This window comes from Cynocephalus volans, chromosome 2 (genome assembly GCF_027409185.1).
Source record: "Cynocephalus volans isolate mCynVol1 chromosome 2, mCynVol1.pri, whole genome shotgun sequence".
NCBI lineage: Eukaryota > Metazoa > Chordata > Mammalia > Dermoptera > Cynocephalidae > Cynocephalus > Cynocephalus volans.
In genome coordinates this window covers 126362329-126389743 of record NC_084461.1, presented here as the reverse complement: position 1 = coordinate 126389743, position 27415 = coordinate 126362329, and the positions used below count along the sequence as shown (strand labels likewise).

The following is a 27415-nucleotide window of genomic DNA, read 5'->3' as shown; positions in this document are numbered from 1 at the left end:
AGAAGAAAAGGCCAGTATGTGTCTCAACACTGTTCCCTCTTATATTATCTTATACCAAAGCAGAGAGTCCAAATCATTCAGAGAGCCTTCAAAGCAGGAGCCTTATTCAGGAGGTATTCTTTCCCCAAATTCCAGGCACCAGAGGTTAGTTCAGAAACTTGAGTTAGGGTTTAAAAGGGTGTGAAAAATGCCATGCTGCTTCATGCAAATGGTCCCTCCTGGCTTTGGTCTCTTAGGATGGAACCACAGGAGAGCAGAAGTGGCCCCCCAATGTCCCTAATCAGCTTTGGATAAATGGGAACAGATTGGTCATCATCCGTGATTTTACCTGGAGTCTTCATGAACTGCTTCTTCTGGCCTGTCAAAAAGCAAGTGCAGGTTTGGATGGCAGGGAACAAAGTTGACGAGGAGGCTGAACACTGCATGAAGAGAGGACCAAGCCAATGAGAGAACAACAGCAGCAACAGAAAACCAAACAAACCCTGCAACAGACCTGACGGGGGATGAGTCGCTGGACGTGGATGAGGTGGGCATAGGGCTGGATGGCGCTGAAAACATGGGCCAAGATGGCGAGAGGGGTGAAGTTGGGCTTGGATTCGGGGGGCTGTAAGACATAACAACCAGAAAACTCGTCAGCACATAGGGAAACCACAGTGGGAGCACAGGAGGTCATGGGAGGCAAATGACATGGAGCTGGAGCAGACCAGAGGAGCACTGAGACCCAGGGACGTGTGCCAGTGCCGAGTCACATCTCTCCAGACCAAACCTCTGCGTTTTCCAAGTAACACCTGTTCTGTGATTCCTCGGAGTGTCAACAGGTCTCCATCCTTGCAGGACAACTGCTTTCTGGGTGACAGGAGCGTCTTCAATCATGTCTGCTGTACCTTTGGCCATTGGTGACAAATGTACATGAGTCCCTACGCCCACTTCCTTCCACCAGCCTTGTTCTGAGGCAGGGTGAGCTCACAACGAGCCTTCAGCTTCCACTGTGGTGGGAGTGTTTTTAAAGTTAAGTCTCAGCAGAAATGACCATTTTTCTGGGCCACAGGCCATTCAGCCAGAAAACGATTTCCTGTTTACATTTTTAACTAAATGGGCTGTGTGCCACTAGGGATCTGCAGTTCTGTGTTAGCAAAACGATAGCGGATGGAGGCGGCATGGACACACACCTCTCAGGAGACAGTGTGCGATTACCGGCAGCATTCAGCTCCTCTGAGGTGTGCTGTCCAGGCCTACCCTTTCTCCTTTCATGGATTTTGGGTATTTTGATGCTCAAAGAAAACACTGCAGAGAAAAAAAGGCAATGAAAGAAGTGAACTGAAACTTTAACTTTGTCCACGTTCTACAATGGATGGCTGATCAAAAGTTTAGAGAGAAAAAGTTGAAATTACTCACTAAAATATGGTTTGTGGATTTTAATTGGTTATGCTGGCATTTTGACTTATTCCCAAAAGTTACACAAACACCTTATCAACTCTGTGAAATCACATTAAGTCACAGATAGTGCAAACAACAACAACTGAGAAAATGTGGAAACCATCCATCCACACCACCACTGACAGCCTCTGAGTATCAGCCAACTGCTGGACTGTTTGGACCAAGCACTTTACGGAGGTGAAAATGACAGGAATCCAATTCAAGGGGAAAAGACTTTCTAAGAAGACTTGGATTTAGCAAGAACACATAAATGCCCTACTTAATGAGACTTCCCTAGGGTTATGCCAATTCAGACATGAGACCCAATAATGGCCCTATTTACCCACTGTCATAACACAAAGACCTATGGCAATGAACAGTAAAAACCCATTGTGTGAGCTCATCAGATATCTTCAGACTAATCTGATTTAACACTTATGAAATGCCATTATATATATAATATTTCCAGAATATAAATTTCGTGAGGGTAAACATTTTTGTCTATTTACTGCTGTATCTCCAATATCTAAAATAGTGCCTGTAGGTATTCAATAAACTGAGTGAGTAAATTAATCTCATTTAACCTATCCAATAAACCCTGAAACAGGCATTATTATAATTTCCATTTCACACATGTGAAAACATAGGCTAAGCTGAGGCTTGCCTGAAGATACTCAGTCTCAGGTGACAGGGCCGAGGTTCAAACTCAAATTCCCTTACTCCAAGGCCAGGGCTCTTGCCACCAGTGAACTGCCTTTGGGATAGCAGGACTCGCTCTGTTTCTCTAGCCTGTGCCAAGCTTCTTTACAGACCCAGCCATACCATTAGAAATCTTAACCTCTGATTTACGAGTTTCCTTTAGATGCCTACCACATTTGCAAGGGAAAATGGGAATCCAGCAACAGACAGACTCAATAAGACTCAACATATTGTAAATTCCAACAAAACCCCCAATCCAGCCTCCAGTCTTCTGGCTGGTAGATTCAGATAGCAGATGGAATTCATATAAGAGAAGAAATTAAATTCAAAGAGAATGACTTTTTTTTTCTCAATTCAGCAAAGACTAGTCACTGGGGACCTAGTGTGATCAAGACAATAAGTAGAATTTGCCAAGTTCTCTGACTTTGAGAGCTTAAAATGTATTTGACAAGATGGGACAGATTAAAAACAACTGTAATATAAGACAGTAAGATTCACCAGCTGAGGGATCAGTTACTCTATTATTAGTTTAATACTGGCCCCCACGTGACTTTGTCTTGCGTCCTGGGATAAGCGCTGCCTCAGTTCTACTGTGCTGTCCTCAGTGTCTTCCACAGCTGCTGCTGGTGAGAAAGGCCTTGCTTTTTCAGTTCTCTCACTACAACCCTGCCCCACTAGATAATGACCTAGCACACAATACCTGGCAATGACTTCTGAACTGCAGCCCAGCCCAGGAACCTGAGTCTGACCAGGGGCAAACAGGACGTTCAAGAGAACAGCTCAGGCTGACTCCTCTGTTCCTTTGGTCACCGATTACCACAGGACAATTAAAAAGTCCTTCCAACTTTTTTTTTTAATGACTTTTATAAGTAGGAAATACCGCCAGCTTCCTATTCCATCTGTACCAAGAATTGTGCCTTTGGCTAAAGGCATGGCTAGAAACACATTCAATGAACACAATGTAGGTTTTGAATATGTTTTCACATCCTTGGATATCTAAGTGGTACCTGGCCAGTAGTATATGGCTGAAATTATCTGGGGGTGTGACTGGAATGCAGAGTATTCACAGCTCTTCAATGCCTATGTTAATTGCCATAGAATCGACTGCAGTTTCTAACAGTGAATAGAATTTCATTTGTGTTTTAGTCATAGCAATAACATTTATTTGATATAAAATGACCACAATTTAAAGTTTATTGCCATTATGTTTTAGTTAGTATAACAATAACATGCACACTCCATAGTACTTCCATGATTTTTTAAACTACTAAAGGAATTACGCCTTTGGTTTATTTGAGCTTCAGAGCCACATCAATAAACCTCATCATCAACACTTTTATATACCATAATGACGCCTGCAGCAGAAGGACTGTATGCATACACATACTCCTCAAGAGAACACATGTGGGGGATATAAGATGCACAGGGATGATGACAATGGCTCAAGACTCTTTAAATAGTCTCAAATTCTCTTTTTTACTACAGCAGTACCTGGCTATAGTTACTTAAAAATGGCAACAGAAGACCAACACCCCCCCCCCCCCCCCCCCCCCGCAAAACAAAACAGACAAACGAAACAATGGTCAATTTCAATTTCACTCTTGGCTCTGAAACCTCCAATACAGAATTCTCAGCCTCTTTTCCTCCACTAATGGGGCCAAGAATAACAAATGATTGAGGTTAGGACAGGAGGAAATAGTTTTATAACTACAATTTTAGCAGATGCCCCCTAAAGGTTCTCTACAACCTTCAGAGTCCAGCTGGGAGTATCTGAGATGAAAACCCTAGCATATTTTTCACCCTAAATATTCCTGGGGTCCCGCCAGGACCCCACATTAAATCCCAACTGTGGCAGCAACAAGAACAGCTTAAACTTTAGCATGGAAGGAACATTTGCTAGTCTGGTTTGGATTCAGTTGGAAGGCTTGCATCAGCTTTAGTTTACTGGCCCACTGTGTCCTCAAAAAGAAGTCAGACGGTCCCAGCCAGTCCATTTGACATTCACTGGACAGTGAAAGAATAACGGTTTAGGAAGATAAGGCTAAAAGGCTTGGCAGCATGCTGGGTTGTTGATAGTTCAAGTACACTATGTAGCAATATCATCAGCTTGACACCCTTCGGTGGTGACTCACTTGAATGATGGAAACGTCTGTTGTACTAGCCAGGGAGTGCTTGCCGTACTGTGCACAGGGCTGCTCAGGCAGGCTTCCAATCTGAAGATGCTCATGGAAGACCCTGTCTGATCTCCACACCACAGCAGTAGAGCTGGTATAAGGTGAGAGGCTCCCTTACTGGAGGAGTAGACTGACCATTAAGAAGAAAGTTCATCTTTTTGAAATTCTGATAATCAAAATTACTGACGGCCTTGTAGAAAATTGAAAAATACAAAACAGCAAGAAGAAAAGCAATAAAATTATATATAATTTTACCACTAATAATCACTGTTAACACCTTCGCATATTCTTCCCCACTTTTTGGGGGGATAATACTACATACATAGTTAATAGCCCTTTTTTTTCCCACTTAAAATAATAAGGCATTTTCTGATGTCATTAAAGAGCCTTTGATTTCATATTTTTAAAATGGCTACAGGGTGCTCTATTGTATGGTATACTCTGATTTATGTAACTATTCTCTTACTGTGTACATTCAGATTACTATCTCCCTTTAGCTATTATAAATAGTGCTTAAACTCACATCCCAGTAGAGGATCATTGCCTGCATCTCCAATTGTTTCCTTAGCATAAATTCCTGGAAGTAAAATTAGTGGGCCAAAGGCTAGGAGTTTCTTTTAAGGGTCTTGATATATCCTGCCAAATAGCTTTTCAGAAAGATTCTACTGAATTGCATTCCTAACACTGAGAATTCCTTCTAACTATGACTCTGCCAGCATTAAGCATTATCATTAAAAAAAAAAAAAATTAGATGGACATTTTTTCGGTTTACAAAGTTTACCTTGGACTCTTCTCTTTCCTAGCATTTCAGATGTGTAATAAATGTACAAATGAATACAATTCTCTTCCCACGTTCTGTATCCATCTGGAAGTAATGTTTTACGTTCTTGAGGCACTCTGACAAGAAGACAGTACGGAGAAGGAGACAGGAAGATGAACAAAGAGACAGACAACCAAGGTCCGACCCTGTGGCTCACTCGGGAGAGTGCGGCACTGGGAGCGCTGAGGCCGTGGGTTCGGATCCTATATAGAGATGGCCAGTGCGCTCACTGGCTGAGCGCAGTGCAAGCGACACCAAGCCAAGGGTTCCCATCCCTTTACTGGTCCCCCCCCCCCCAAAAAAAGAGACAGACAACCACAACCTGGAGATGTCAGATCCCTAGTCAAGTGGTATGGCTACTCCCCAAGAAACAGGGAGTGGTGGGTTTTTAGCTTAGTCTAGGACTCTCAAAGATAGGACTAAGCAGGAGGAACAAGGTACACAAGGAGGGGCCAAAGAGTCTTGTGCCAGCTTCATACTGTGGAGAAGTCACAAACTCAGCATTTATATCTCTCTGCCAGGCAGGTGCCTGTGATCTGCAGCTCAGGCGCCTAGTCATATTATATCAGGCCTGGGCTGGGCCTTAGGATCACTGGCCCAGGGCTGACTGTAATACTCTGTCAGTACCCCTTCCAGATTACACTGGAACTGGGGATGGTGCTATTAAATCTAAGGGGGCTGCTTTTACTACCCCTCCCCTTCCCAACAATGAGAAAAAAGAGAAAATTCCATGAAAATCCGTAAAGTCCTATCTAACCTAATACCAGATCAGCGAATTCTACTTCCTTGGATAATATCCCTTTATGTCTTGACTTAAGGTGCCATAAAAAGAGAAGGGAAACAAAACTTTAGCCAGGAAAATAGGGCTAAAAGGAATACTGGTAAACTGGATAGTGGTGAATCATAGCAAATGACACAAAATCCCATTTTTATCTGTTGAAACTCTGAAGACATAAATTCCTTATGTGTGTCTACTGAAGTGTTTACAATACAGAAATCCCATATACATCTCAACCTCCTGAATTTTCAGTATGTGCTTCACAACTTTACAAGTGGGAAAAAATCCATATACCCTTGAGCTTCACTTTTCTGTGTTTTTTTGTGACTCTTACTAGCATGCATATGTATTTACACAGACTCTTCCCCCTCATCTAATATAATTTAATATGCACTTTTACTCAGATAGTGACAGAGTTCTGTTTCTTATTTTAGTGAGACTAACTGGTGAAATCCCCTTAAGGTCTTAACAATTACAGGCAATTGTTTTTAAAAATACTTTTTAAATAATTTGCTTTAAAAATAGTTTGACTAATCTACAGTGCAGTGGCTCTGTTTTCCAGCTTTAAAAAAAATTTCTTAAGTATAAGTTTCAAATCAATTTTGTACTCAGGGTGGATGGGAGTGGGTGCTAATTCCATGATTTAAACAAAATTCAAAATCTTGGAATAGGGCATTTGTCATCCTTAAGGTTCCCCAAGTCGATAATTTGAATCTTCTCATGTAGAATAATACAGAAATATAAAGTACAGGGAAAACTCTGCATTGGAAATAAAGATGCATGGACAACAATCCTAGCTCAATTGCTCATCTACACAAAAACAAACAAACAAACAAACAAACAAAACCTCAAGGGAAAGAACCAGAAAGGTTAAATGGGCCAAATGCCTTTCTTGTGCACAATGGTACACCATACTTATTGAGCTTAGTATTCTTTTCTGTTGAACATAAGTGTGTAGCCCCTAAATCTTTTTCAATACCACATTTCAGGTATATCAGAATTGGTTTCTAAAATGAAATGTATTTCCTCTTTCAACTAAAAAATTTCACAATTTATGAAGTTATTTCTAAGAAAATGGTAAAGCATTCTGGGGGCATTGTAACATGTCTGTATGGTAACATTTGCTATTTCAAAAGATTTAGATGGTTGCTAAGAAATACGAATACCTCCTTACTAGGCACATAACTATCTTACTAGGCGTATAACTTATGAGGCAGTACAACTGTCATTCTCTATATAAGGAAGATACCGTGCTTGCAAAAATAAATTCACTATAATATAAGAGTAAAAGGAATAGTGCTACTGAATTCAATGTTTTACTGTTCTAAGGTATAACTTAAAGCCACCTTTCTAATGGTAGGGCTGTTTAAACTTGATTCTTAAATGTGCAAGCAAGAAACTGTAACTGTCTCAGGGGATTGAGAATGGGGAAATGGGTGCACAGGCACGAACTGAACATTTACTTTTTATTTTATAATTGTTTCTGTTTGAAATTTTTTTATCAGGGGCCTATACTCCTGCAGTGGATTGAATTATGTCCCCCCCCCCCCAACTCACTGAAACTGGAATTGTGTCCCCCAAGTTTTATGTATTAGAAACTTGGCCCCCATTGTAACTATTAAGAGGGTAGGAAATCCTATTATGGTAATTGAAAGGTGAAAACTTGACGAGGTGATTAGATTGTAGGACCATGCTGCAGTGAATGGATTAATAATGGTAGTCAGGGGCCTGGTTCTGAGGGCTTTAAAAGAAGAGAGAGGAGAGTTTCTCTCTGTTCTGCCATTCTGCAATATGATATCCTGCCATCACTGAAGTCATGACCAAAGAAAGCCTTCACCAGCTGTGTTCTCTGGACTTTGGACTTCCCAGCCTCTGAAACTGTAAGCAATAAATTTTGCTTTTTTAAAATAAATTACCCACTTTCAGGTATTTTGTTATAAGCAACAGAAATGGACTAATACAACTACTTTATAATAACAGTGAAAGTACTCTTCTATAAATGGTGCTAGAATAATTAGATATCAGTATGGAAAAAAATGACACTTGACCCCTACCTCACACCATACATAATAAATGACTGCCAGATGGATTATAAATCTAAATGCCAAAGGCAAACAATAAACGTTTTAGAAGAGAATAACTCCAGGGACTTGGGGTTGGGATTTATCCAACAGGGCATAAAGATACACTTAACTACATTAAAAGAGAATAAAAAGGCAGCCTACAACACATAAATGAATAAAGGGCTAATAATGAGACTATGTAAAGAACTCCTACTGATCAGTAAGAAAAAGACAGACAACCAAGTGGGAAATGGGCAACAAACTTGAATAGGGACTTCAAAAGAGAAAATAAAAGGTGCTCAGTCTCTCTGTACTGCAGGAAATGCAGATTAAAACTACAGTGAGATGATACTGTATACCCACCATAATGATTAAATAATTACCATCAAAGTGTTAAAAATATTCAGTGTATATGAGGATGTGGACTGTCTGCAACTCATACTTTGCTGGAGGAGGAGTGTAAGTTGCTACCACCATTGTGGAAAATAACTTGGCACTGTCTAGCAAAAGTGAACATATCATTCTCTATAACCCAGCAGTTCCATTCCCAGATGTATATCCTAGAGAAGTATGTGCATGTGTACACCGTAAGTCATGTATAAGAATGTATAAAGCAAATTATTTATAAAAGGAAGAACTGTCAACTGAAAATTTCAGAAAAGGTAGAATGGAGAAATAATTTTAGTATACTAACACATTGGTGCACGCTACTACAAATGCAAATGAATAAACTACATCTACATGAATGACTCTTAAAACTGTTGAGCAAAAGAAGCCAGACTCAAGATAACAGAACAGAATACTGCATTCAGAGATACATACAGTCTATCCTTACTATATAACCCCCAAATCAACATATAAGATGATTTTGAGGTCATTTGAAGACACATACAGGTGAGCAAAAATCTTGAGTCACCCAACGTGCACAATCCCTGCTGAAGTCAAACAAAGCAAAGCTCTGCTTGTTCCAGCTCTTACACTGTAAACAAGTGTCCTTTCAAGTTCTATTTAGTGCCACATTTTGGTGCTCTTTGATGGTGATTCTGCTCTTTAAGACGGCCCCAAAGCATACAGCTGAAGCACTGTCTAGTGTTCCTCAGCACGAGAAGCTGTGATTTGCCTTACAGGGAAAATACATGCTTAGATAAGCTTCAATCAGACATGAGTTACAGTGCTGTTGGTTGTGAGTTCAATGTTAATAAAGCAGCAATAATATTAAATAAGGTGTCCTTAAACAGAAATACACATAGAACAAGGTTATGTGTCGATCAGTTGATGACAATGTTGTGACCAGAGGCTCGAAGGAATAGGTCCCTGTATTTCCCCTAGGGGCAGTGGCTCAGTATCTGCTAATTCAGTGTTTGCGGTGACTTTATAGAACATAACTACTGTGAATAACAAGAATTGACTATATTTAGGAGGTAAAAATATAAATATAAAAGCAAGGAATTGATTACTATAAACATCACACTAATAGTTACCCTTATGGAGAGGGAGAGGAGTGTGATAAGGGAAAAAGCCAGAGATGTGGACATTGGCAAGGTTGTACTTCTTAACTAGGGTGGTGGTTACATGGGTGTTTGCAAAATAATAGTCTGTTAAGCAGTATACTTATATTTCATGCACTTTTCTATATAATATAAAATATGTTTGAACAGATCTTAAAACATACTTATAGACCAGTAAGTATAACAACATATTAATAGCATTCTCTGGGTGATGAGATTAAAGGTAACTTGTATTTTTTATACTTTTCCCCCCTTTTAAATACACTATATTTTTTAGAGTAGTTTTAGGTTCAAAGCAAAGTTAAGCAGAAATTAGAGTTCCCATATACTCACCGTGCCCCCCCCATAATCTTTGTGATTTTCAAAATATTTTCAAAATATTTTTTGCAATTATTATGTTACTTTTATAACCAAAATGAATAAATGTTATTAGAAAAAATAATCTCCCCAGCCATCCAAATTGCTACTTTTACTCTCTAGGGGCAAAATGGTAGTTCAGTCTTTGTTGTACCAATCCACGTTTAGGTTGCATAATATAGTTGGCAGCTCCTAATTTACAGTTTCTCTGCTTTTTCAGTCAAATACAATCAAATATTTATTGAGTACCTTCCATATGCAAGAGCTAATTTTCCCATCTTGGTGACCTCACTGAGAAATTATGTTGACTATTCTAGAGACTTTTTTTCTTATTTCGGTAAAGTTATCACCATAAAGCAATGATCTCTTCCTTTCACCAGGCACAGGAAAGTCAGGGAGGAGGTCTCTGACGGAGCATTCTGAGTAAGGTAGACATGCTAACATCACCAGCTGAAAGGCACTGGCCACCTGGTGTGCTTTTCTATATGGTCTACTTTCAGGGAATATTTCCTGTTTAGACTAGGGGAAGGAAAAGGAGGGAAAAGGATTTAATAAGTATCTAAATGTCCACCGCTGAAAACAAAGGAGTATCTAAAATTAGCAGTGGTGGCCCAAAATACTTCAGCTTAAAAGTAACCCTGGAGATAGGGGATTCCTTGAATAAGAAGCCTAAAATATTTCACTATATTCAAAACTTTCAGCAATAGGAAAAGCACTTTGCTAAGGACTATATCCGGGACAACGAAGTTAAACTCCTGCAACTGTATGAACCTTGATGCATATACCATGAAAGGCATATGAGGCAGAGATGAACTCTGATGAGAAGACCTACAACAGTCCCTGCCTCTTTTATCCCCCCAAGCGAACAGCTGACTTCGCTCTAACTCTGGTATTTATTCAATAGTCTGAACATGTGGAAGCTTGTTTCTGATCTGATTTCAACCTACTCAAATTTCTTCTCTACTCTATTTGTATCTTCTATGCCTGATCCTGTTCCTTCAATGTGACCATTCGCAAAACCCACGTTCTCCCTACCGTCCTGCTTGCCCTCCACAATGGCTGGCTCAGGCTGCCATGAAGGAATGTAATCTCACTAGGCTTCATGGTGATTTACACTCCTTGTTCATTTGGTTCCAAGGAGCTTATTGAATCGAGTGGAAAAAACTTTAAATGGTTTTCCAGCAAAGTCACCCTTTCCACTGGAAAAAAAGTTTTAACATCTGTGAACAAAAACAAACCGAAAGAAAATAATTTTTATATCCTCCTCTAGTTCTTCAGAACCAAACATCCACTGAGAAGTCAATGAAGATAGACACAGCAAAACACCATTGATTATGATCTCAAAAAATTAGAATTTCTATTTTTTTTCAAACCTGAGGTAAATCCAAATTTCCTCTGGACAATCTACGAGTTACTAAGCAAATTCACAGTGCAAACAAGATTTTTAACATAAATGCTTAACTTAAGAGAACCATTCTTGGTAATCAGTTCAAAATACAAATCTGATTATGTCATTTCTCTGCTTAAAACACTGCAATGCTTCCCCATTGCTCATAGGATAACACCCAAGGCCTTTTCACCTAGACTATTGTAAGAATCTCTAGCCTGGTTTCTTTACCTTTTACCATTCCAACCCATCCTACTGTGCACTGTAAGTACATGAACCTCCTAAGCACATAATAAATATTTGTTGAATGTTGTTGAGTGAACAGCATTTTCCTGCTCATAAATTTCCCAACTCCTTACCCTGGGGTAGAGTGGATAGCTAGTGTATTCCTGCTTGTCAGCTTTCACACTCCCCTTCTTCTGGTTCATTTGGAGAAGTTTGTCTCCACCCTAAGTGATCCAGGTGGGTCCAGTGTCCCATTGATTTCACTGCAGGGGCAGGATGTGATCTAGGCTGACCCATCAGAGTATCCCTTCCCCTGGGCTCAGTGACTAAGTCAAGGATGTTCATGTAACTGATCACTGTTCATCCATGGGGTCTAATATTGAGAATGCTCTTTTTTCTGGATCTAACACCTAAATATATTGGCTTAGGGTGACCAGAGATCTTTTTTCATATTACACAGCAAACATCTCTCTGCAAATGAAGTTAAAAAAAAAAAAAAAAAAAAAAAAAGGAAAGATGAGCCAAGCAAAATAATCATTTGGGCTCCTGGATCGAATTGTGCTCGAGGTTAGATCTACTCTGACACTTCCTAAAATTTAAGCTTTATAACTTCCATTTTTTTCCCTTAAGCTAACTGGGTTTCCTCATTTGAAGGTCTTTCACAATCAGGCCCCAAAGCTCCTCTGTGTACTCAGCACTTGCCTTCATGCCCCCAGGGCTCAATAGTTTAGACTTTGCAGGCCAAGAGGCAAAATGGAGAATATTATTTAGAAATTTATATAACCATTTGGTGCAGCCTCTATGGAAAATGGTATGGAGGTTCCTTAAACAATTGCAAATAGATCTACCATACGACCCAGCCATCCCACTGTTGGGAATATATCCAGAGGAATGGAAATCATCAAGTCAAAGGTATACCTGTTCCCCAATGTTCATCGCAGCACTCTTTACAATAGCCAAGAGTTGGAACCAGCCCAAATGCCCATCATCAGATGAGTGGATACGGAAAATGTGGTACATCTACACAATGGAATACTACTCAGCTATAAAAACGAATGAAATACTGCCATTTGCAACAACATGGATGGACCTTGAGAGAATTATATTAAGTGAAACAAGTCAGGCACAGAAAGAGAAATACCACATGTTCTCACTTATTGGAGGGAGCTAAAAATTAATATATAAATTCACACACACACATACACACAAACCGGGGGGGGGGGGGGGGAGAAGATATAACAACCACAATTATTTGAAGTTGATACAACAAGCAAACAGAAAGGACATTGTTGGGGGGGAGGGGGGGAGGGAGAAGGGAGGGAGGTTTTGGTGATGGGGAGCAATAATCAGCTACAATGTATATCGACAAAATAAAATTTAAAAAAAAAAAAAAAAAAAGAAATTTATATAACCATTTAAAAAGTAGCAATGGAAAAACATTCTTATCGCACAGGCCATAAAACAAACACACACAGCCACCTGGCAGAATTTGGCCCACGGGCCAATCCTTGTTCTAGTCAAATTGTTTTACTTGTGCAGTGAACACCCTTTAAGCTTTTCCATCTCCATGTTCTTGCTGGTGCTGTTGTTCCCACCTGCAATGTCTCTTCCCCTGCCCCTCACCACTGCACATCTACCACTCAAAGCCCATTTCAAATGTGACCTCCTTCCTGAGGCTTCTCGGATATCATGAGTTCTATCTTTCTCCCCCAATCCTCAAGGACTGTATTTTTCTTCTGATCTTGACCCTACCTTGAATTGTAGTTATCTTACTCCTCCTTTATCTATTGCACACTGTGAACTCTTAATAAGTCTCTTTGGAATTGACAATATCTAAAGGCTGTATTTAAAAGAAAAAAAAAAAAAGACTCTACAGGCTCAAAATAAATAGTTAGCGGAAAGAAAATATGGATCTACCAGAAACCAACCTTTGTCATGCATGCCCCAGCCTCCTGACTTTTGCCATATCTGTGTATCATATGTATTTCTAATATATTTTCTTAATATTTTTCTTTAAATTGATCCCCTTAACAAAAACATAAAATCTACTTAGTCTATCCTAAATAATAAAATCTCATTATTATTAAAATAAGAAAAAAAGTTCATCTATGCATCATTTAAAACTATTTCAGGTATCACAGTGCCACAGGCTCACATTTTGGAAATTCCTGTTCTTGGCTACCAATCCTTTTTTTTTTTTTCCTTCTTCTTGTAGAAGTGTGGCATATACTTTCCCAAGACCCATTTCATTACTCTGAAGAGCTAATACATAAAAAAATTGATAAATAAAAAATATATTTGTCTATTCAGGCACAAGGGGTCATATTCATTTAGTGTTTCCCCTCTTAATTTTGATATCATTTGTCAATACTACCCACAGAATAAAAACAACTACTATCAACATTTACGGAATGCTTAGTATTTTGGGGAGAGCTTAAACAGCTTTATTGAGGTATAATTTATATACCATGAAATCCACCGTTTTGAGTGTACAATTTTGGTACATTGATAGAGTTGTGTAACCAGTAGCCATATCCAGTTTTATAATGTTTCCACCATTCCCAAAAATCCCTCCTGCCACTTGCAGTTAAGCCCTGCTTCCATTCCCAGTCATAAGGCAACCACTGTTCTAACTTTAGAGATTTGCCATTTCTGGACGTTTCACAAAAACGCAATCACGTATTTTGTGGTCTTTTGTGTCTGGCTTATTTCATTTAGCATAATGTTTTTGAGGTTCACCCATGCTGTAGCATGCACAAGTAGTCAATTCATGTTTATTATTAAATTACACAACAGCACTTCAAAAAGTTCACAGAAAGATTCATATTACCTTTCAATTCTATTTTTCTATAAACTTTTTCCATTCTATGGACATACATTTGCCATCTTATTGAGTAGTAAGACTTCTGCATAGATTGTGGATCCATAATATTTGCAAATATATTTTCCCAGTGTGTGGCTTCTCTTTTTACTTCCTTAGTAATGTCTTTTGAAGGGCAAAAGTTTTTAATTTTGATGAAGTCCAATTCATTAATTTTTTTCTCTTATGGATTGTGCTTTTGGTGTCTTACGTAAGAAATCTTTGCCTAACCTACAAATTTTCTCCTATGTTTTCTTCTAAAAATTGTTTAGGAATGTCTTTATTTCACTTTTATTTTTGAAGAATAGTTTTGCTGAATATAAAATTCTTGGCTGACAGATTTTTTTTTAAAGGATTTTGAAAATTCAATGCACATCCAGCCTCCACGGGGCACAGAGCCGCCCTCTTGTGCTCCTGACATGTTACACCTGCTGGGTAGGCAAACTGGAAGCACTCAGCCCTTTGCAGCATCATTCATAATATGTGCTCTTACCCTCAATCTACTGACACCTTTCCACTTTAGGAAGCATGTGTTGGAAGATATAAAAGTATATATATTTAAGTCTGCTTATGAGCAAATTTCCTCAAAAAGCCTCAGAAGCTGGTCCATTTGTTCCATGTGTTATAAGGGAAACTAGAAACCACATATCTGCCTGAGCTCTGCTCTTATCAAGGAAGTTGTAATCATCTCCTCTATGGTGAAGAATTTGAATCATTACAGTAAACCCCCTATTCAGCACATCTTGTATTAGGAAGGCATTCTGACCCTAAAAACCAGGATTTTTCTCCTTCTGCACTCCAAAGATGTAGTAAAACTTGAGCTATTCAGAGCCTGGAAGAGTGAACTGTGCCTTATCCTTGTTTGCTACTCAACAGTAAATATTTACTGGACAAATATTTATTGAGCACCTATTACGGCCAGGCACTGCTGCAGGCACTGAGAACACAGAAGCAGCCGAGGAAGGCCTCTGCTCTCAGGCAGCTTACATGCAATCACAATTACTGTCAAGGCAGGGTGACCTTCAAGGCACAGGTGGTGGTGAGAGAAAAAAATATTAAAGCTTCTATTTGCATTTTTTGTATCTGATCCTTGCAAGATTTGTATTTATATATGTTTTCTGAAGTGTGTAATGTAGCAATTACTAAGGAAGGTATATACTTTATAAATATAAAAATAAAAACAAACACATATTGGAGGTACATCCCTAAATACTTTTTTCTGATATTTTGATCATTAATGTGATGAAAGAAGTTTAGGAAACACTGTGTGTATGTATGTGTGTAAAACAAATGCTAAACAAGAAGTAAACAACCAAATAAGATAATTTAACATCATATTAAGAGCTATGAAAAAAATAAAAATCAGGGCAGTGTGAAAGCAGGTGCCCAGGTGGGAAGCGTGGGTGAAGGTGATTTGGATCCCATGGACAGGGGGGCTTCTTTCAGGGGTGACATCTGAGCTGAGATCTCCAGAAAGTAGATCACTGAGGGCTCACTCTTGTATACACCAGTGCATCTTTTTATTTTAACCATTTGGGATTAAAACAAAACCAACTCCCATTTCCTCCGAAGCTCCCTCACAGTTTCTCTGCTTAATCAGAGTCTTTTCCCAGAATACCAAGTGAACTTAACAGAAAGGGTCCTATTTTGAAAGAAAGAACTATCAAAAGAAGATCAGTAATAAATGCTGGCCTGGCTATAGCAGAATTCCCAGTAGTAGCTGATAACAGCTAAACATACTTTTCCTGCAAGAAATTGTTTCTTGGTAAAGCTAAAAAGTCATTCTGTTTGAGGAAACAAATGCTTGCCTTTTCAATGAAGTCTCTGTGTGCCCTAAAAAAAAAGTATGTGGCTTGTTCTTTTTTGGAAAAGAGGAATTACATAAGCCCCAAACAAACCAACAGCCTAGGGACTTCCTCTGTGTGAACAGTCACATCTCCTGTCCTCTACAGGATTCAGCACACGGTTACATGCTATAGTATTGCACCTCTTTTTACTAGGTCACCCTGACTTTCACTACCTGAAGTTCTACTCACCTTTTGTCAGTATATTTATGTTAATTCACTTACAAATGTATTCATGGTAATAGTGTTAGAAGTCCATTCAGTTTCCTTCAGAAATCATCAAGTCCGTATTTTCAAACATACCCACCCAAAATGTTGGGGGGAAGCTTCTACTATGCCATTCCCCAACCCCACAGCATATCTCTGCCAGCTCTTCCTTCTTATTGTCACTCAGGCTTATCATGACAAAATGGTACTCTGCATATACATAATCTTTGCTGTTCTTCTAGGAAACTATGCAAAGGTAAGGAAAATCCTCCCAGGGGAAAAATATCATGAATCACAATTTAGCGAATTACAAAAAAGAAAAAAGTACATTCCAAAATGAAAAGTCCTTACATGAGCAAATAATTGAATGAGTATGATAGGGTTGGGGCCTAAGAATCTATATTTTAAAAATGCTATCCCTACCCCAGCCTTGTGGTTCCGCTGAGCAATGAGAGATGGGAATCACTGATCTGTGGTTTCTGCGTGCTCCATGTCAGCTTTGGAAATGACTGGGAAATGTGAATGCCCAGGTACAGTACTTAGCAGCAAAAGACCTTTGTGATTATTTTGCTCCTCTAAAAACTTTGATTTGCTTGCATGGGTTTCACTATTATTTTTGGCTCTACAAATAGGTGTAAGCTTCTTATTCACTGAATTAATAAACTTTCAGTGCCAATCTGTGATTGGTCGAAAGAACTGAAGGAGTTCTGAGAAGAGAGGGATCAGCCCGACTGGAAGTTTGTCAAAGTGTCCTGTGAGTTGGGATGCTACCATTTTCCATTTCGGTGTTTAAAATTAAGAGGGTTGTAGCCTCCTTGCAGCTGGGAAAGGCAATTCAGTCTTAAGAGCAAAATGGGTCTCTCAAAGCCCCTCTTCTACAATTACAGCTCCCACTGGTAGAGAGAGTGCTTTTCCTGTCACTGACTCCTCCCAGTAATCCTGCAAAGGGCTGCCCCGATTTTGCAGAGGGGTAAGCTGAAGATTGGAGAGGGTGAGTAATTAAAGAGCCAGAAAGTGGTGGTGCTAGGATTGATCTGAGGCTGCCTGACTCTAGAGCTGGGCTCTTCTGAGCACCTGTGCCCATGGCTCTCCTCGGGCCTTCCCCATCCAGCTTCCTATGGCTGATGGCTCTGCAGAGTCTCCCTCCAGCATGCTTACTTAACATGTCTGGCAGACACAAGGGACGGGAAATGCCCAACAAAAAAAAATGGGCTTAAAGGGAATTTGTTTGAATTACTCTAGAACCTGTTGAAGCAGGTAAAATCCCAGTTCCATGATCTTATAAATATACATTAAATAGAAAATAAAGAAAAAAGATTTGGAAGTTTCTCAATAGTTTCAAGGGCTGTTTTCAGAGAATACCTGTCACACTTAAAACAGACTTCTAAATGCAAACTGTTGTTAAGAATAGTGTGAACAGTTAGTGCTGGAGTCTGGGAGCAGACAGCCCTCAAATACGGGTTTGAGTACTGGTGCTGCCACTTATTAGCTGTCAGCTTGGGAAACTTATTTAACTTTTGTGTCGCTCATTTTCTTTGCCAGCAAAATGGAGATTGTTAATAATACCTACACCTCATAGGACTGGCAAGAATGAAAGGAGATCGTATGTATAATGTACCAAACATATGAAAGCTTGGCACAGAGCAAATGTTTACTAAGAGGTAGCTATTATGATCAGGACACGCTTGGCTTGTCCTAAAAAAAAAAAAAAAAAGTTTTTTTTCTATTTTAAAATGAAAAGTGAATTTAAGGACTTGGTATTTGTACCGAGTAAAATAAATCCTAACGCACTGATCCAAACAGACATGAAAATGAAGAGAGAAGTGCCCCATCCCCTAACCAAATATATATAGAGAAAAAGTACCATGTCTCAAGTTCCTAGGGCTTTCATCCTAGGATTATTTCCCCTCTTAGCCCAGCCTTGTCACTGTGTCTGCACAGCAAAGCTCCCTGATGGAAAAAGTACAGAAGCAAGTTTGCAGGTGCTCAGGTTGTGTTACCAAAGGCAAATAGGTCCAAAGGTATCACATCACCTGTGCCCAAAGCTCAAAATTTCATGTTCAAGGGAGGTGTCAATACTGAGATCTGGCTCATTTATGAACCTTCATTAAGCCCTGGCCTCTTCTTCTTCCGGGGCAGCATGACAAGAGATGTCTGTTTTTCTATCGGCTCTCTCTCAGAAAAGCTGGTAGTGCTACTGGAAGGCTTGAGGTTACAGCAAACAGGCCTGGGGAGATGAAGAAGACAGGCACTGCCCATCAGCCCACATTCATTCTGGTGGCAACATGGAGGGAGTCTGAATTCCAGGGCGCTCTTGTGGACAGCTTCCTGAGAAGCCCTGCATGGGGATGGCAGCTGCACGGCTGTACTTACTTCCTCCTTGGGGTGGGCTTCATCCAAGGATGACCCCACTTAAACTCTTAAAAGTACCATCACACAGGTCTCATACAAATGCTGCAAGGGATGGCATTGCTCATTCTTATAATATTCTGCAAAGTGAGTACCAAAGAGTTCCCATCACTGAGCTTGTCAAAGTAGGCTGAACTTGGTCCTTGGACACTAAGGCCTCTGTGAATGGCTGAATTTCTTTGGGTGGCAGCAGGGCCACTTCAACAGCATCCCTCCCTTCTTTTCCTTCTGAGTCACAGGCCTCTCAACATCTAACTTTCCCTCTCCCTGTCCTCACCTCTGCCAATAGGTTAAAAACTGGTTCTTTAAGTAATGTGGCTCCTTCAGGAAAACAGGCCTAGAGAACGTTCAAAAAGAAACTTAGAGAGCTGGCCAGTTAGTCCAGATTGTTAGAGTTCAGCCTTATAACACCAAGATCACTGGTTTGGATCTCCATACTGGCCAATTGCCAAAATAAATAAATAAATAAACAAACAAACAAATAAATAAATAAAAAGAAAAAAGAAACTTTGCACAGGGGATGCAAGATTGAGGGGGAGATAGATGCAAGGGCCAAGGAGGCAGGCAGATTCACTCTTCTCCTCGCTGTGGCCTTGTGACTCTGCCTCACTCTCTTCTGAATGCCAGGGAAAATGTTACCCTGAAGGATGTTTATGAGGATTACAAGAATTAACGTGCACGAAGGGTGGGCACCACGTCTGGCATACCTTCTGACATAATAGCAAGTATTGATACTTACTGAATTTGATAAAGTAGTAGAGTTTAGGAAAGAAATGAACAGCCTTAGGGTTTGTGCAGCAATATTTGCTTTTCCAAAGCAAAATGAATCAGAAAGGACTCCAGGGGTTGGCTTAACTCAAATATCCATAGCCAGCTTACTTTCTTTCCTCCTCCTTTGTTTTTGGTTAAAAAAAAAAAAAAAAAAAAGGAGGATGTCAATAATATATCTTTTTAATGCAGAATGTTTATTTTAAATACAGAAAGAAAATTCATTATTTCTGTTTCTAGCTGTAAAATAATTTATGCTGAATGCAGAAAATTAATAAGTGATAATATGCAAAAAACAAAACAAAACCAACCATCAGTACTCACACTGTGCATGTAAAAGGCAGAAAACAGAAGTTTGTAAATTACGGTATCATATGTAAACAAACTAGTTTATTATATAATATTCCCAATGTCAATAAACATTCATCATCAACATAATTTTAAATAGCTGGTGGCTGTGTGATAATTACCAAACCATCACCATTGTTGCACATTTAAGTTATTTCTTTCTCTTTCTGTTTCCTGTCTTTCTTTCAGAAAGATAATAAGCTGAACTTTCAGAAGGAGAGAGCGGAACTGTGGTTACTGGAGGTGAGAAAGGGGGAGGGGGAGGAGGGATAGATAGATGTTGGTTAATAGACACATAATAGTTAGACAGTAAAAATAAGATCTGTGGGTATACAGTCAAGCTAGGCATCTATAATTAATAATTTACTGCATGTTATCAAATGGTAGAAGAGAGGAGATCTAATGTCCTCATCACAAAGAAATGATTAAGTTTTGTTATGATGAATATGCTAATCGCCCGTGTTGAGGGGTTAGAAATCTTGATTCTCATTTGATTTTAGAATAGGGTTTTTAGGTAAACGCATGTATGGGGCAAAAGCCCTCAGAGTAGGGGGCCACAGCCCACAGATTGCTTATCTAATCAATTCTAAATTAAATAATGTTGATTCTCAGTTGATTTTAGAATACAGTTTTTAGGTAAATGCATGCATAGGGCAAAAGCCCTCAGGCAGGGAGCCACAGCCCACAGATAGCATGGCAAAAGCCCATCTAATCAACTCTAATCACTGTTTAAGTATGGGATTGTATACTTTAATGTTTTTAGAGACAACAGGTGGTTGTCATACCTATTCTGTTAAGAGATTTTAAGAATTGCTGAAGGGAAAGTTGTGGAAAAAATGTTTGCTAGGGCCAGGCTGTCTGTTGGGGGAAACTTTAGAGACAATTGTATTTAGATTTTTTCATAAGAATGTAACTTTTGCTTAAGGAGAGGTTATACTTTAGATAATGAGTCAGTTTGACCAACTTAGCTTTTCACTAATTGTACTTTGGAATGTCACTTTGTTTATTTTCTGATGTTACTAGTTTCCATTGTTAAGCTATACTTAGCCGTACATAACTTTTGTAACGCTACCCATGTCCTTGTGCCCTTTTGTAATGATTGAATCAACTGAATTTTCTTGTGAAACTCCCTTGCCTCTACAATAAAAGACAAAAGCTAACTTTGAATGAGTGCTGTAACCCAGTTTTTCTCTGGGATACAGACCCTTCGGGCTTCTCAATGCATTCATGGTGCTTTGAGTAATCCTTTTTTCGTCTTCCTTACACAGTGAGAAGTATAACAACCCTGATTGGATCATCACAGGTTGTATACATGTATTGATATCCAACTCTGTACCCCACAAATATGTATAATCAATACATTTCAATAAAATTAAAAAAAAAATAATTTCTCTTGCTATTATAAATAATACAGGGATAAAAATCCATTCACCTCTGCACAGATCTCTGATTATTTCCTTATGAAAACACTATTGGGTGCAATGGCTGAGTCAAAGGGTGAGCCTGCCATAATGTGTTTGGCCCATATTGTCATACTGCTCCCAAGAACGGTCCTGCTGATTTATAATCCCACCCACAATGGGGCAATTTGGCCTTGAACATGTTTCTTCTTCTTCCCTCCTCTACTTTTGCAGTCTCTTTGGTATATGGATTTTCTTGCTTCTGTCAAATGAACCAATCAAGACTACTAAGACAAAAACGGGGCAGATCTAGCCTAGGTTCAAACCATCCCTCCGAAAAAAATGAGAGCTCTAAGAGGAGACTTCTCTGAACCACTGCAGTGTTTCAGAACAAGGGAGCTGGTGAGAGATGGGAGGGTAGGTTTGTTCTCCCTTAGCCTGTTCTCATGAATTGAGAATTACTGGCTTCCTCTAATCTATCAGTCAGCAAGCTGAGTCTGAACGCTGAATTACAGCAAGGGAATGAATGAGCTTATATATAGTAGGGACACACATGCTGAGCACAAACACATGCACACAGACACCCCCAGCTGCGATACTGGAGACACTCTGGCAGGTAAAATGTCCTTTCCTAACCCTCATGGAATCAAGGGGGAATATTCTTTACTCATTTCTTTAAAGGGGAGAGAAAAGGGTAGCGATAATAAATTAATTTGGGTTGGAGGCCTTAAAATTTGAAATGAGTGTTTCAAGCTAGTTAAAAAGAGGCATTCTCTTCCCACCAATGGGCAGGAAAGGACAGACGGCATTTTGGAGCTGGCAAATCCCTCCTGAAAGATCAATGTTGTCTCTGTATTTGATAGACTGATCTGGTCCAAGGTTTATTTGTTGAAATAGATAATGTAATGTTCAGATCATCAGCATGTACACACATCCCTTAACCCCTTTCCCTTCAAGAAACTTTTAGAATCTGAATACCTTACTCCCTTGTCTGAGAGTCTGAGTTTTTGCCCAGGGGCAAAGCGAACTTCAACCATGTGGCTACCACAAGGAGAACAAGGATGACAGAAGAATCAATCTCCAAAGACTACAGGTTATCCAAACCTCTACTGAAACTTTAAGAAAATGAGAGTTCTCCCCCAAGCCCCTTCTACCACCTCCCCCACCAGAATCTGCCTGCTTATGAAGACGACAGACAGAGGTTTGTTTTGGAGTCCCTGAGAAGCAGGGACACTGCTGTAGAGCCTCAGGGCCCACACTGGTATTTAGAGAACTAGACTGGGCACCAAGGATTTGGTGGAGGAAGCCATTCCCCTCTGCGCCTTCTCCCATAGCCAGAGATAGGGAGGGGCCTCCACAAAGACCCTGGGGGAATTTCCACTGGTGAATGCAGCTGCTGCTTTCTGGGCAACTCGCAGTATGTGTGGGCAGGGAAGAGCTCCAGAAATGAGCTGCCTGGAGCCAACTCATTCTGCAAGCCTGCTCCCTGGCAAATGACGGACAGTGGGTGTTTTGCAACTGCACAGGACAGGGCAAACTCCTGGTGGGTTAGCACCAAAGCCCAGAGCTTTGTGTTCTTCCTGGACAGTAACTGAGAAGGGTTAACAGTAGTTAACAGTCAACATTTCTGAGGGCTCATTACAAGGCAGGTCCCAGAGCATATTGCTCTTATTATTTCCTTAATCCCCACAACAAGCACAGCAAGTAGACTCTATCATTAGCCCCATCTTACATGTGAGAATACTATATATGAAGGGTCTTCAAAAAGCTCATGTTAAGATTTGTATTATCTTTTAATTCTATTTGTCCACGAATTCTTTGAAGTACCCTTGTATATTAATTTAGTTTTCTGGGAAATCACACAAAACCTTCCAGGACATTTTACTCTGGGCCTATGCCAACACCCCTCCTGCCCCTCGCCTCCACAAATACTTGGCAAAGCACTGTGTTTACACATCTTTTGTGAGGTTATGTTGCCACCAAGTACAGCCCAAATTCCCCTACAGGCCTTATCTGAGAAAGGAAACTGGCTTTTCTGACACTTTAAAATTGCATGAGGCATAAGAAGAATAATTCTAAAACCAAAGTAGCCAACCTAGTGCCAATGTGTTGGGGGTTGGGATGGAGTCAACAAAGCCAGACGACCACAGGGCCTGTCAGCAGGTAGCACCAACTTTCCAAAAAACCTGCATTAAACAGGATTAGGAGGACTATGACTAACCAAAGACCACACCCTAAAACAATTAGTTTTCTTGACATGATTTATGGAAATGACTATTTACATAGGACCTGATTTTGAGAATGGCGAAGCTGACTATTTACTTAAGAACTGGCACGGCCAGACCACCATATAGATGGAGCAAAAGATTTATCTTCATATCCAGGAAATTTCAGGGCATTTTGGCTATAGCCAAATGTATATAAAACTCAATTGCTATGTGAATTATTTCCTAGGCCAATTATTTAAGGTAGAAGAGAAATGATCTTTCACGTTAATGACAGGCTTTGGATAAAGAAGTTCTTAGCTTATCAAAAACCATGTTTTGTTGTTTCACTAAAACGAATTCACTTAAGAAATATTTATGAAGCAATGGAGCCAGTCCTCGTCCTAGGTGCTGGGAATCATGCGATACACGAGCTAGAATGGTCCTTACTCTCATGGGCTTACGGCATCGTGAGAAGAGACAGACAGTAAGCAGGTAAGTGAACTAGCAGGCATGAACATTTCAGAGGGAAAGTGCTTTCTATGAAGAAAGTAAACCAAGATGATGTGGTAGACAGTGATGGCTGGCAGTCAGAGGGCAGGGCAGGCTGGAGCATGTGAGGATCAGGGAAGAACCTTCTGAGGTAGCAGGAGCAGGTGTTGCTAAGGTCCTATGGCAAGAATGGACTTGGTTTTCACAAGGAACAGAGTAAGCACAGGAGCATAACAAGCAAGGGAGGTGAGGTCGGAGAGATCAAGTAAGGTGAGCAAGGGCCAATTGCGCAGGCCACAAGAAAGTGTTTAGATTCTATTCCGCATGCAAACGAGAGACACTGGGGAGTTTTAAACAATTTCCTGAATCTGAGGCATTACTAAACATTTGAGATGTTTACAGAATTAAAAAAACAACAAAATGAAACAAAACCTTAAAATCTCAAAGATAGTGCCATCTCCAGGGCAGGGAAGGACAAAATTCCTCTTTTTGCAAAATGGATTGATGGATTGTCCAGAAATCTTTTCCAGTGCATTTTATTTACTTATTCATATTATATATATATTTATCACTATGTTCCTGCCACTATGCTTGACACTGGGGAGACAGAACTGAGAAGACATGTTTGGCCCACAGAGAATATGTGACAGACAACCAGGTGATGACAACACACTGTGATATAATGCTCTGTTGGGGGATAAATGCTTCCCTAATATGCAAGAATTATCCTAAGATCTGGGAGCAGGGACGGGGAAAGGAGTGAGGCAGGGAAGTCAGGGAAGACTTTCTGAAAGAACTGATGTTTAATAACCATGTTCCCTGGAGGTGAGAGGAACCAGGGCAGGATTGAGGAAGTGAAACAAGCCAGTAGGGCCTAAGTAGAGAGTTTGAACAGAGGCTGAGGTGTCGAGCAAGTGTTACTCCAGGCCTCTCGGTTAATAAAAGGATTCTGGAATTTACAGAAGCAACAGGAGCCATCAAATACTTTCATGAAGGGGAGTGCTGTATTCAAGCTTGCAAATTACAACAACTCTATAGGATGATGTACAGAGAACGTGCCGGAGAGGCCAGTCCAGGGTCAGGAAGACCAGATGGGCAAAGACTGGGCTAAGGTGGTGGCCATTAGGATAGAGACAAGTGGGCTGATGTGAGAGAGGCAGGATGGGCAGGTCTTGATCATGGATGAGAAGTCAGTGATGAGTGGAAGAAGCTAGCCAGGTTTCCAGGCACCAGGTGGAGAATGGCAGAATTCATGGAAACAGAAAGCACAGGGTGAGGAACAGGTATGGGTGTGAAGGGTGGGGAACACTCATGCATAACATTACACTGGCAGTGGGGCTTGGTGGACAGTTGGATATGTGGTGCTGAAGAACACGCAGAAAATCCGGGACACAGGTATTCTTTGGCATGTTAGCAGTAGGTGGAACTAAAGAAAGGGATGAATCAGTCGAAGAGTGAAGAAGAGGATTTAAAACCAGACCCTGAGAACAACATTTAAAAGGAAAGGAACCTTCAAGAGAGACTGAGACAGAGAGGTGGCAAAACACACAAACACGGAGAGTGTGGTGCCGCCAAAGGCAGGCAAAGTGAGGGCTTGAAACAGAGGGGCTGCCAGACATCAAGGAAGGCAAGGACTGAGAGGGGCCCATCAGGTGTGAGAGGGAGGTCATGGTGACCTTGGTGAGAGACAGTGTCAAGGGGTAGGAGGTGGGGGGACAAAATCCAGACTGAGTGGGAAGGGAGAGAGACAAGAGGGATGCCTATATTTAGTCTCAAGAGTAGGGATGAAAAAGTTCAGCACAGGACTTCCCCCACAACAGCAATTTAAGTGTGGTTTTACCAAACATTGGCAATAACACCAGATTTTTAAAATGGGAAATAAAAGAGCCATTTTGGAGCAAATTACTTCAGGCAAGAAAAGGCCCAAGATACTCTCCCAACATTTCTCCTTCCAAATGCCTTCTGGAGTGGCCATCGAACAGCTTAGAGCTAAAAACTCTAACTCACTCCCAGTAAGCCAAGCCCCAGGTATAGGGAAGATGATTCAGGGTATCAGACTCATGCAGAAGCGATGATCACGGCCAGCAAACCAGAAAGCCACAGTCATGAAAAGCAACATATCACAGGTGTCCTGGGCTGGTCCAAGAAGCGGTGACTGTTTACACTTGGGATCCCTCAACTCTCCCTTCGCTGCCTCTTGCTCAGCCAACCAACAACTATTTAGTAAGTGCCACCCTGACGCCAGGAAAGGCACTGGATGCCAAAGAGGAAAAAGACCTCATCCTAGAGCTAGCAGTCCAGTGGAGAAATCTGGTATCTAATCAGATGATGATCATATATTTAGTTAAGTGGGATGTGGTGGGTTCAGCAGCCTTAAGTCATATGATGATTCCTAGGTCTGCCACTTACAAGCTGTGTGACTTTGTGCAAGTTAGATGACTGAGCCTCAGTTTCCCCACCTGAAAAATGAAGTCATTAACACTCTCCCTCCTAGGGTGATTGTGAGTGAATGTGAAGCCCCCTGCTCAGTGTCTGGCACCAAATGAGCCCCTAATGAATGGCAGCAGCTGTTGTTAAGTACATTGACAAAATAAGCACTGGCTATTGTGACAGCACTCAAAAGGAGTGCCTAATCCAGCCAAGGGTCAAGGGGTCAGGGAAGTCTCCTTGGGGAATAGCAGATCCCCAGGCAGAGGGAACTGTAATCAACCATTTTTCCTTTGCTTCTCAAAAAGTTGTCAACCTCATACAATGAGCACAGAGCTGATTTTTTTTCTGTGTGCTGATTCAGCAGAAAGAGCACTGGACTTGGTATCCAAAGGTCCAGGCTCAGACAGAAGTTTCCAGGTTAAGACTGCCATATAGACTTGCAGAGGCCACTCAAGCCCTCTCAGCCTCAGTGCCTCTCATTCACAAAATGCAGGAAGTAGTTTTCATTCAATACATATGTACCACATGCCTACAAACAGCACTGTCAAGTGCTGGGGAAACCATAGTGAACAAGAAATGGGCATGAGCATGAGGTACGGTACAGCTTAGTGCAGGAATCAGAGAAGTAAATGGGCAACTTTAATACACTATGTTAGGTGCTATGACTGAGGTTAATGCCAAAATCAAACACTCTATATGAAATGGCTCTGAAAACTGAAAAGCACTATAAATATATTTTGTGTTATTATTATTGACAGTAGTGCCAGCCAGATCTTAAATCTCCCAGGAATTGTTTTCAACTTCTGGTCTGCTGATGACACCTTGTTTCCAAGGCAGCTGTGGGTCAGTACGTATATCAACTACATGTAGATGTCTGCTATAGATATGCCACCTCTGACAGGTTTTCTGTGATCAACCATAACAGAGCATCTTGGCATTCAATGAGGCCTGCTCACATTGGGGAGCATTATGGTTTGTGATGCGGGTTTGTGATGCAGCCTGATGAACTGATTCTTTCATTCAACA

The 27415-nt window shown here is 40.5% G+C and overlaps 1 protein-coding gene across 2 annotated transcripts in view; it reads right to left on the bottom strand.

The window, feature by feature from the left end:
* ARHGAP26 (Rho GTPase activating protein 26) overlaps window positions 1–27415 on the bottom strand; it is a 409057-nt gene that overhangs the window by 16092 nt on the left and 365550 nt on the right. The window contains exon 21 of one of the 2 annotated variants that reach the window (XM_063088222.1): window positions 329–604. In XM_063088222.1, the coding sequence (XP_062944292.1) occupies window positions 329–604 (276 nt within the window). The remainder of the gene's footprint in view (window positions 1–328; window positions 605–27415) is intronic. The other variant, XM_063088223.1, reaches the window with a different exon arrangement.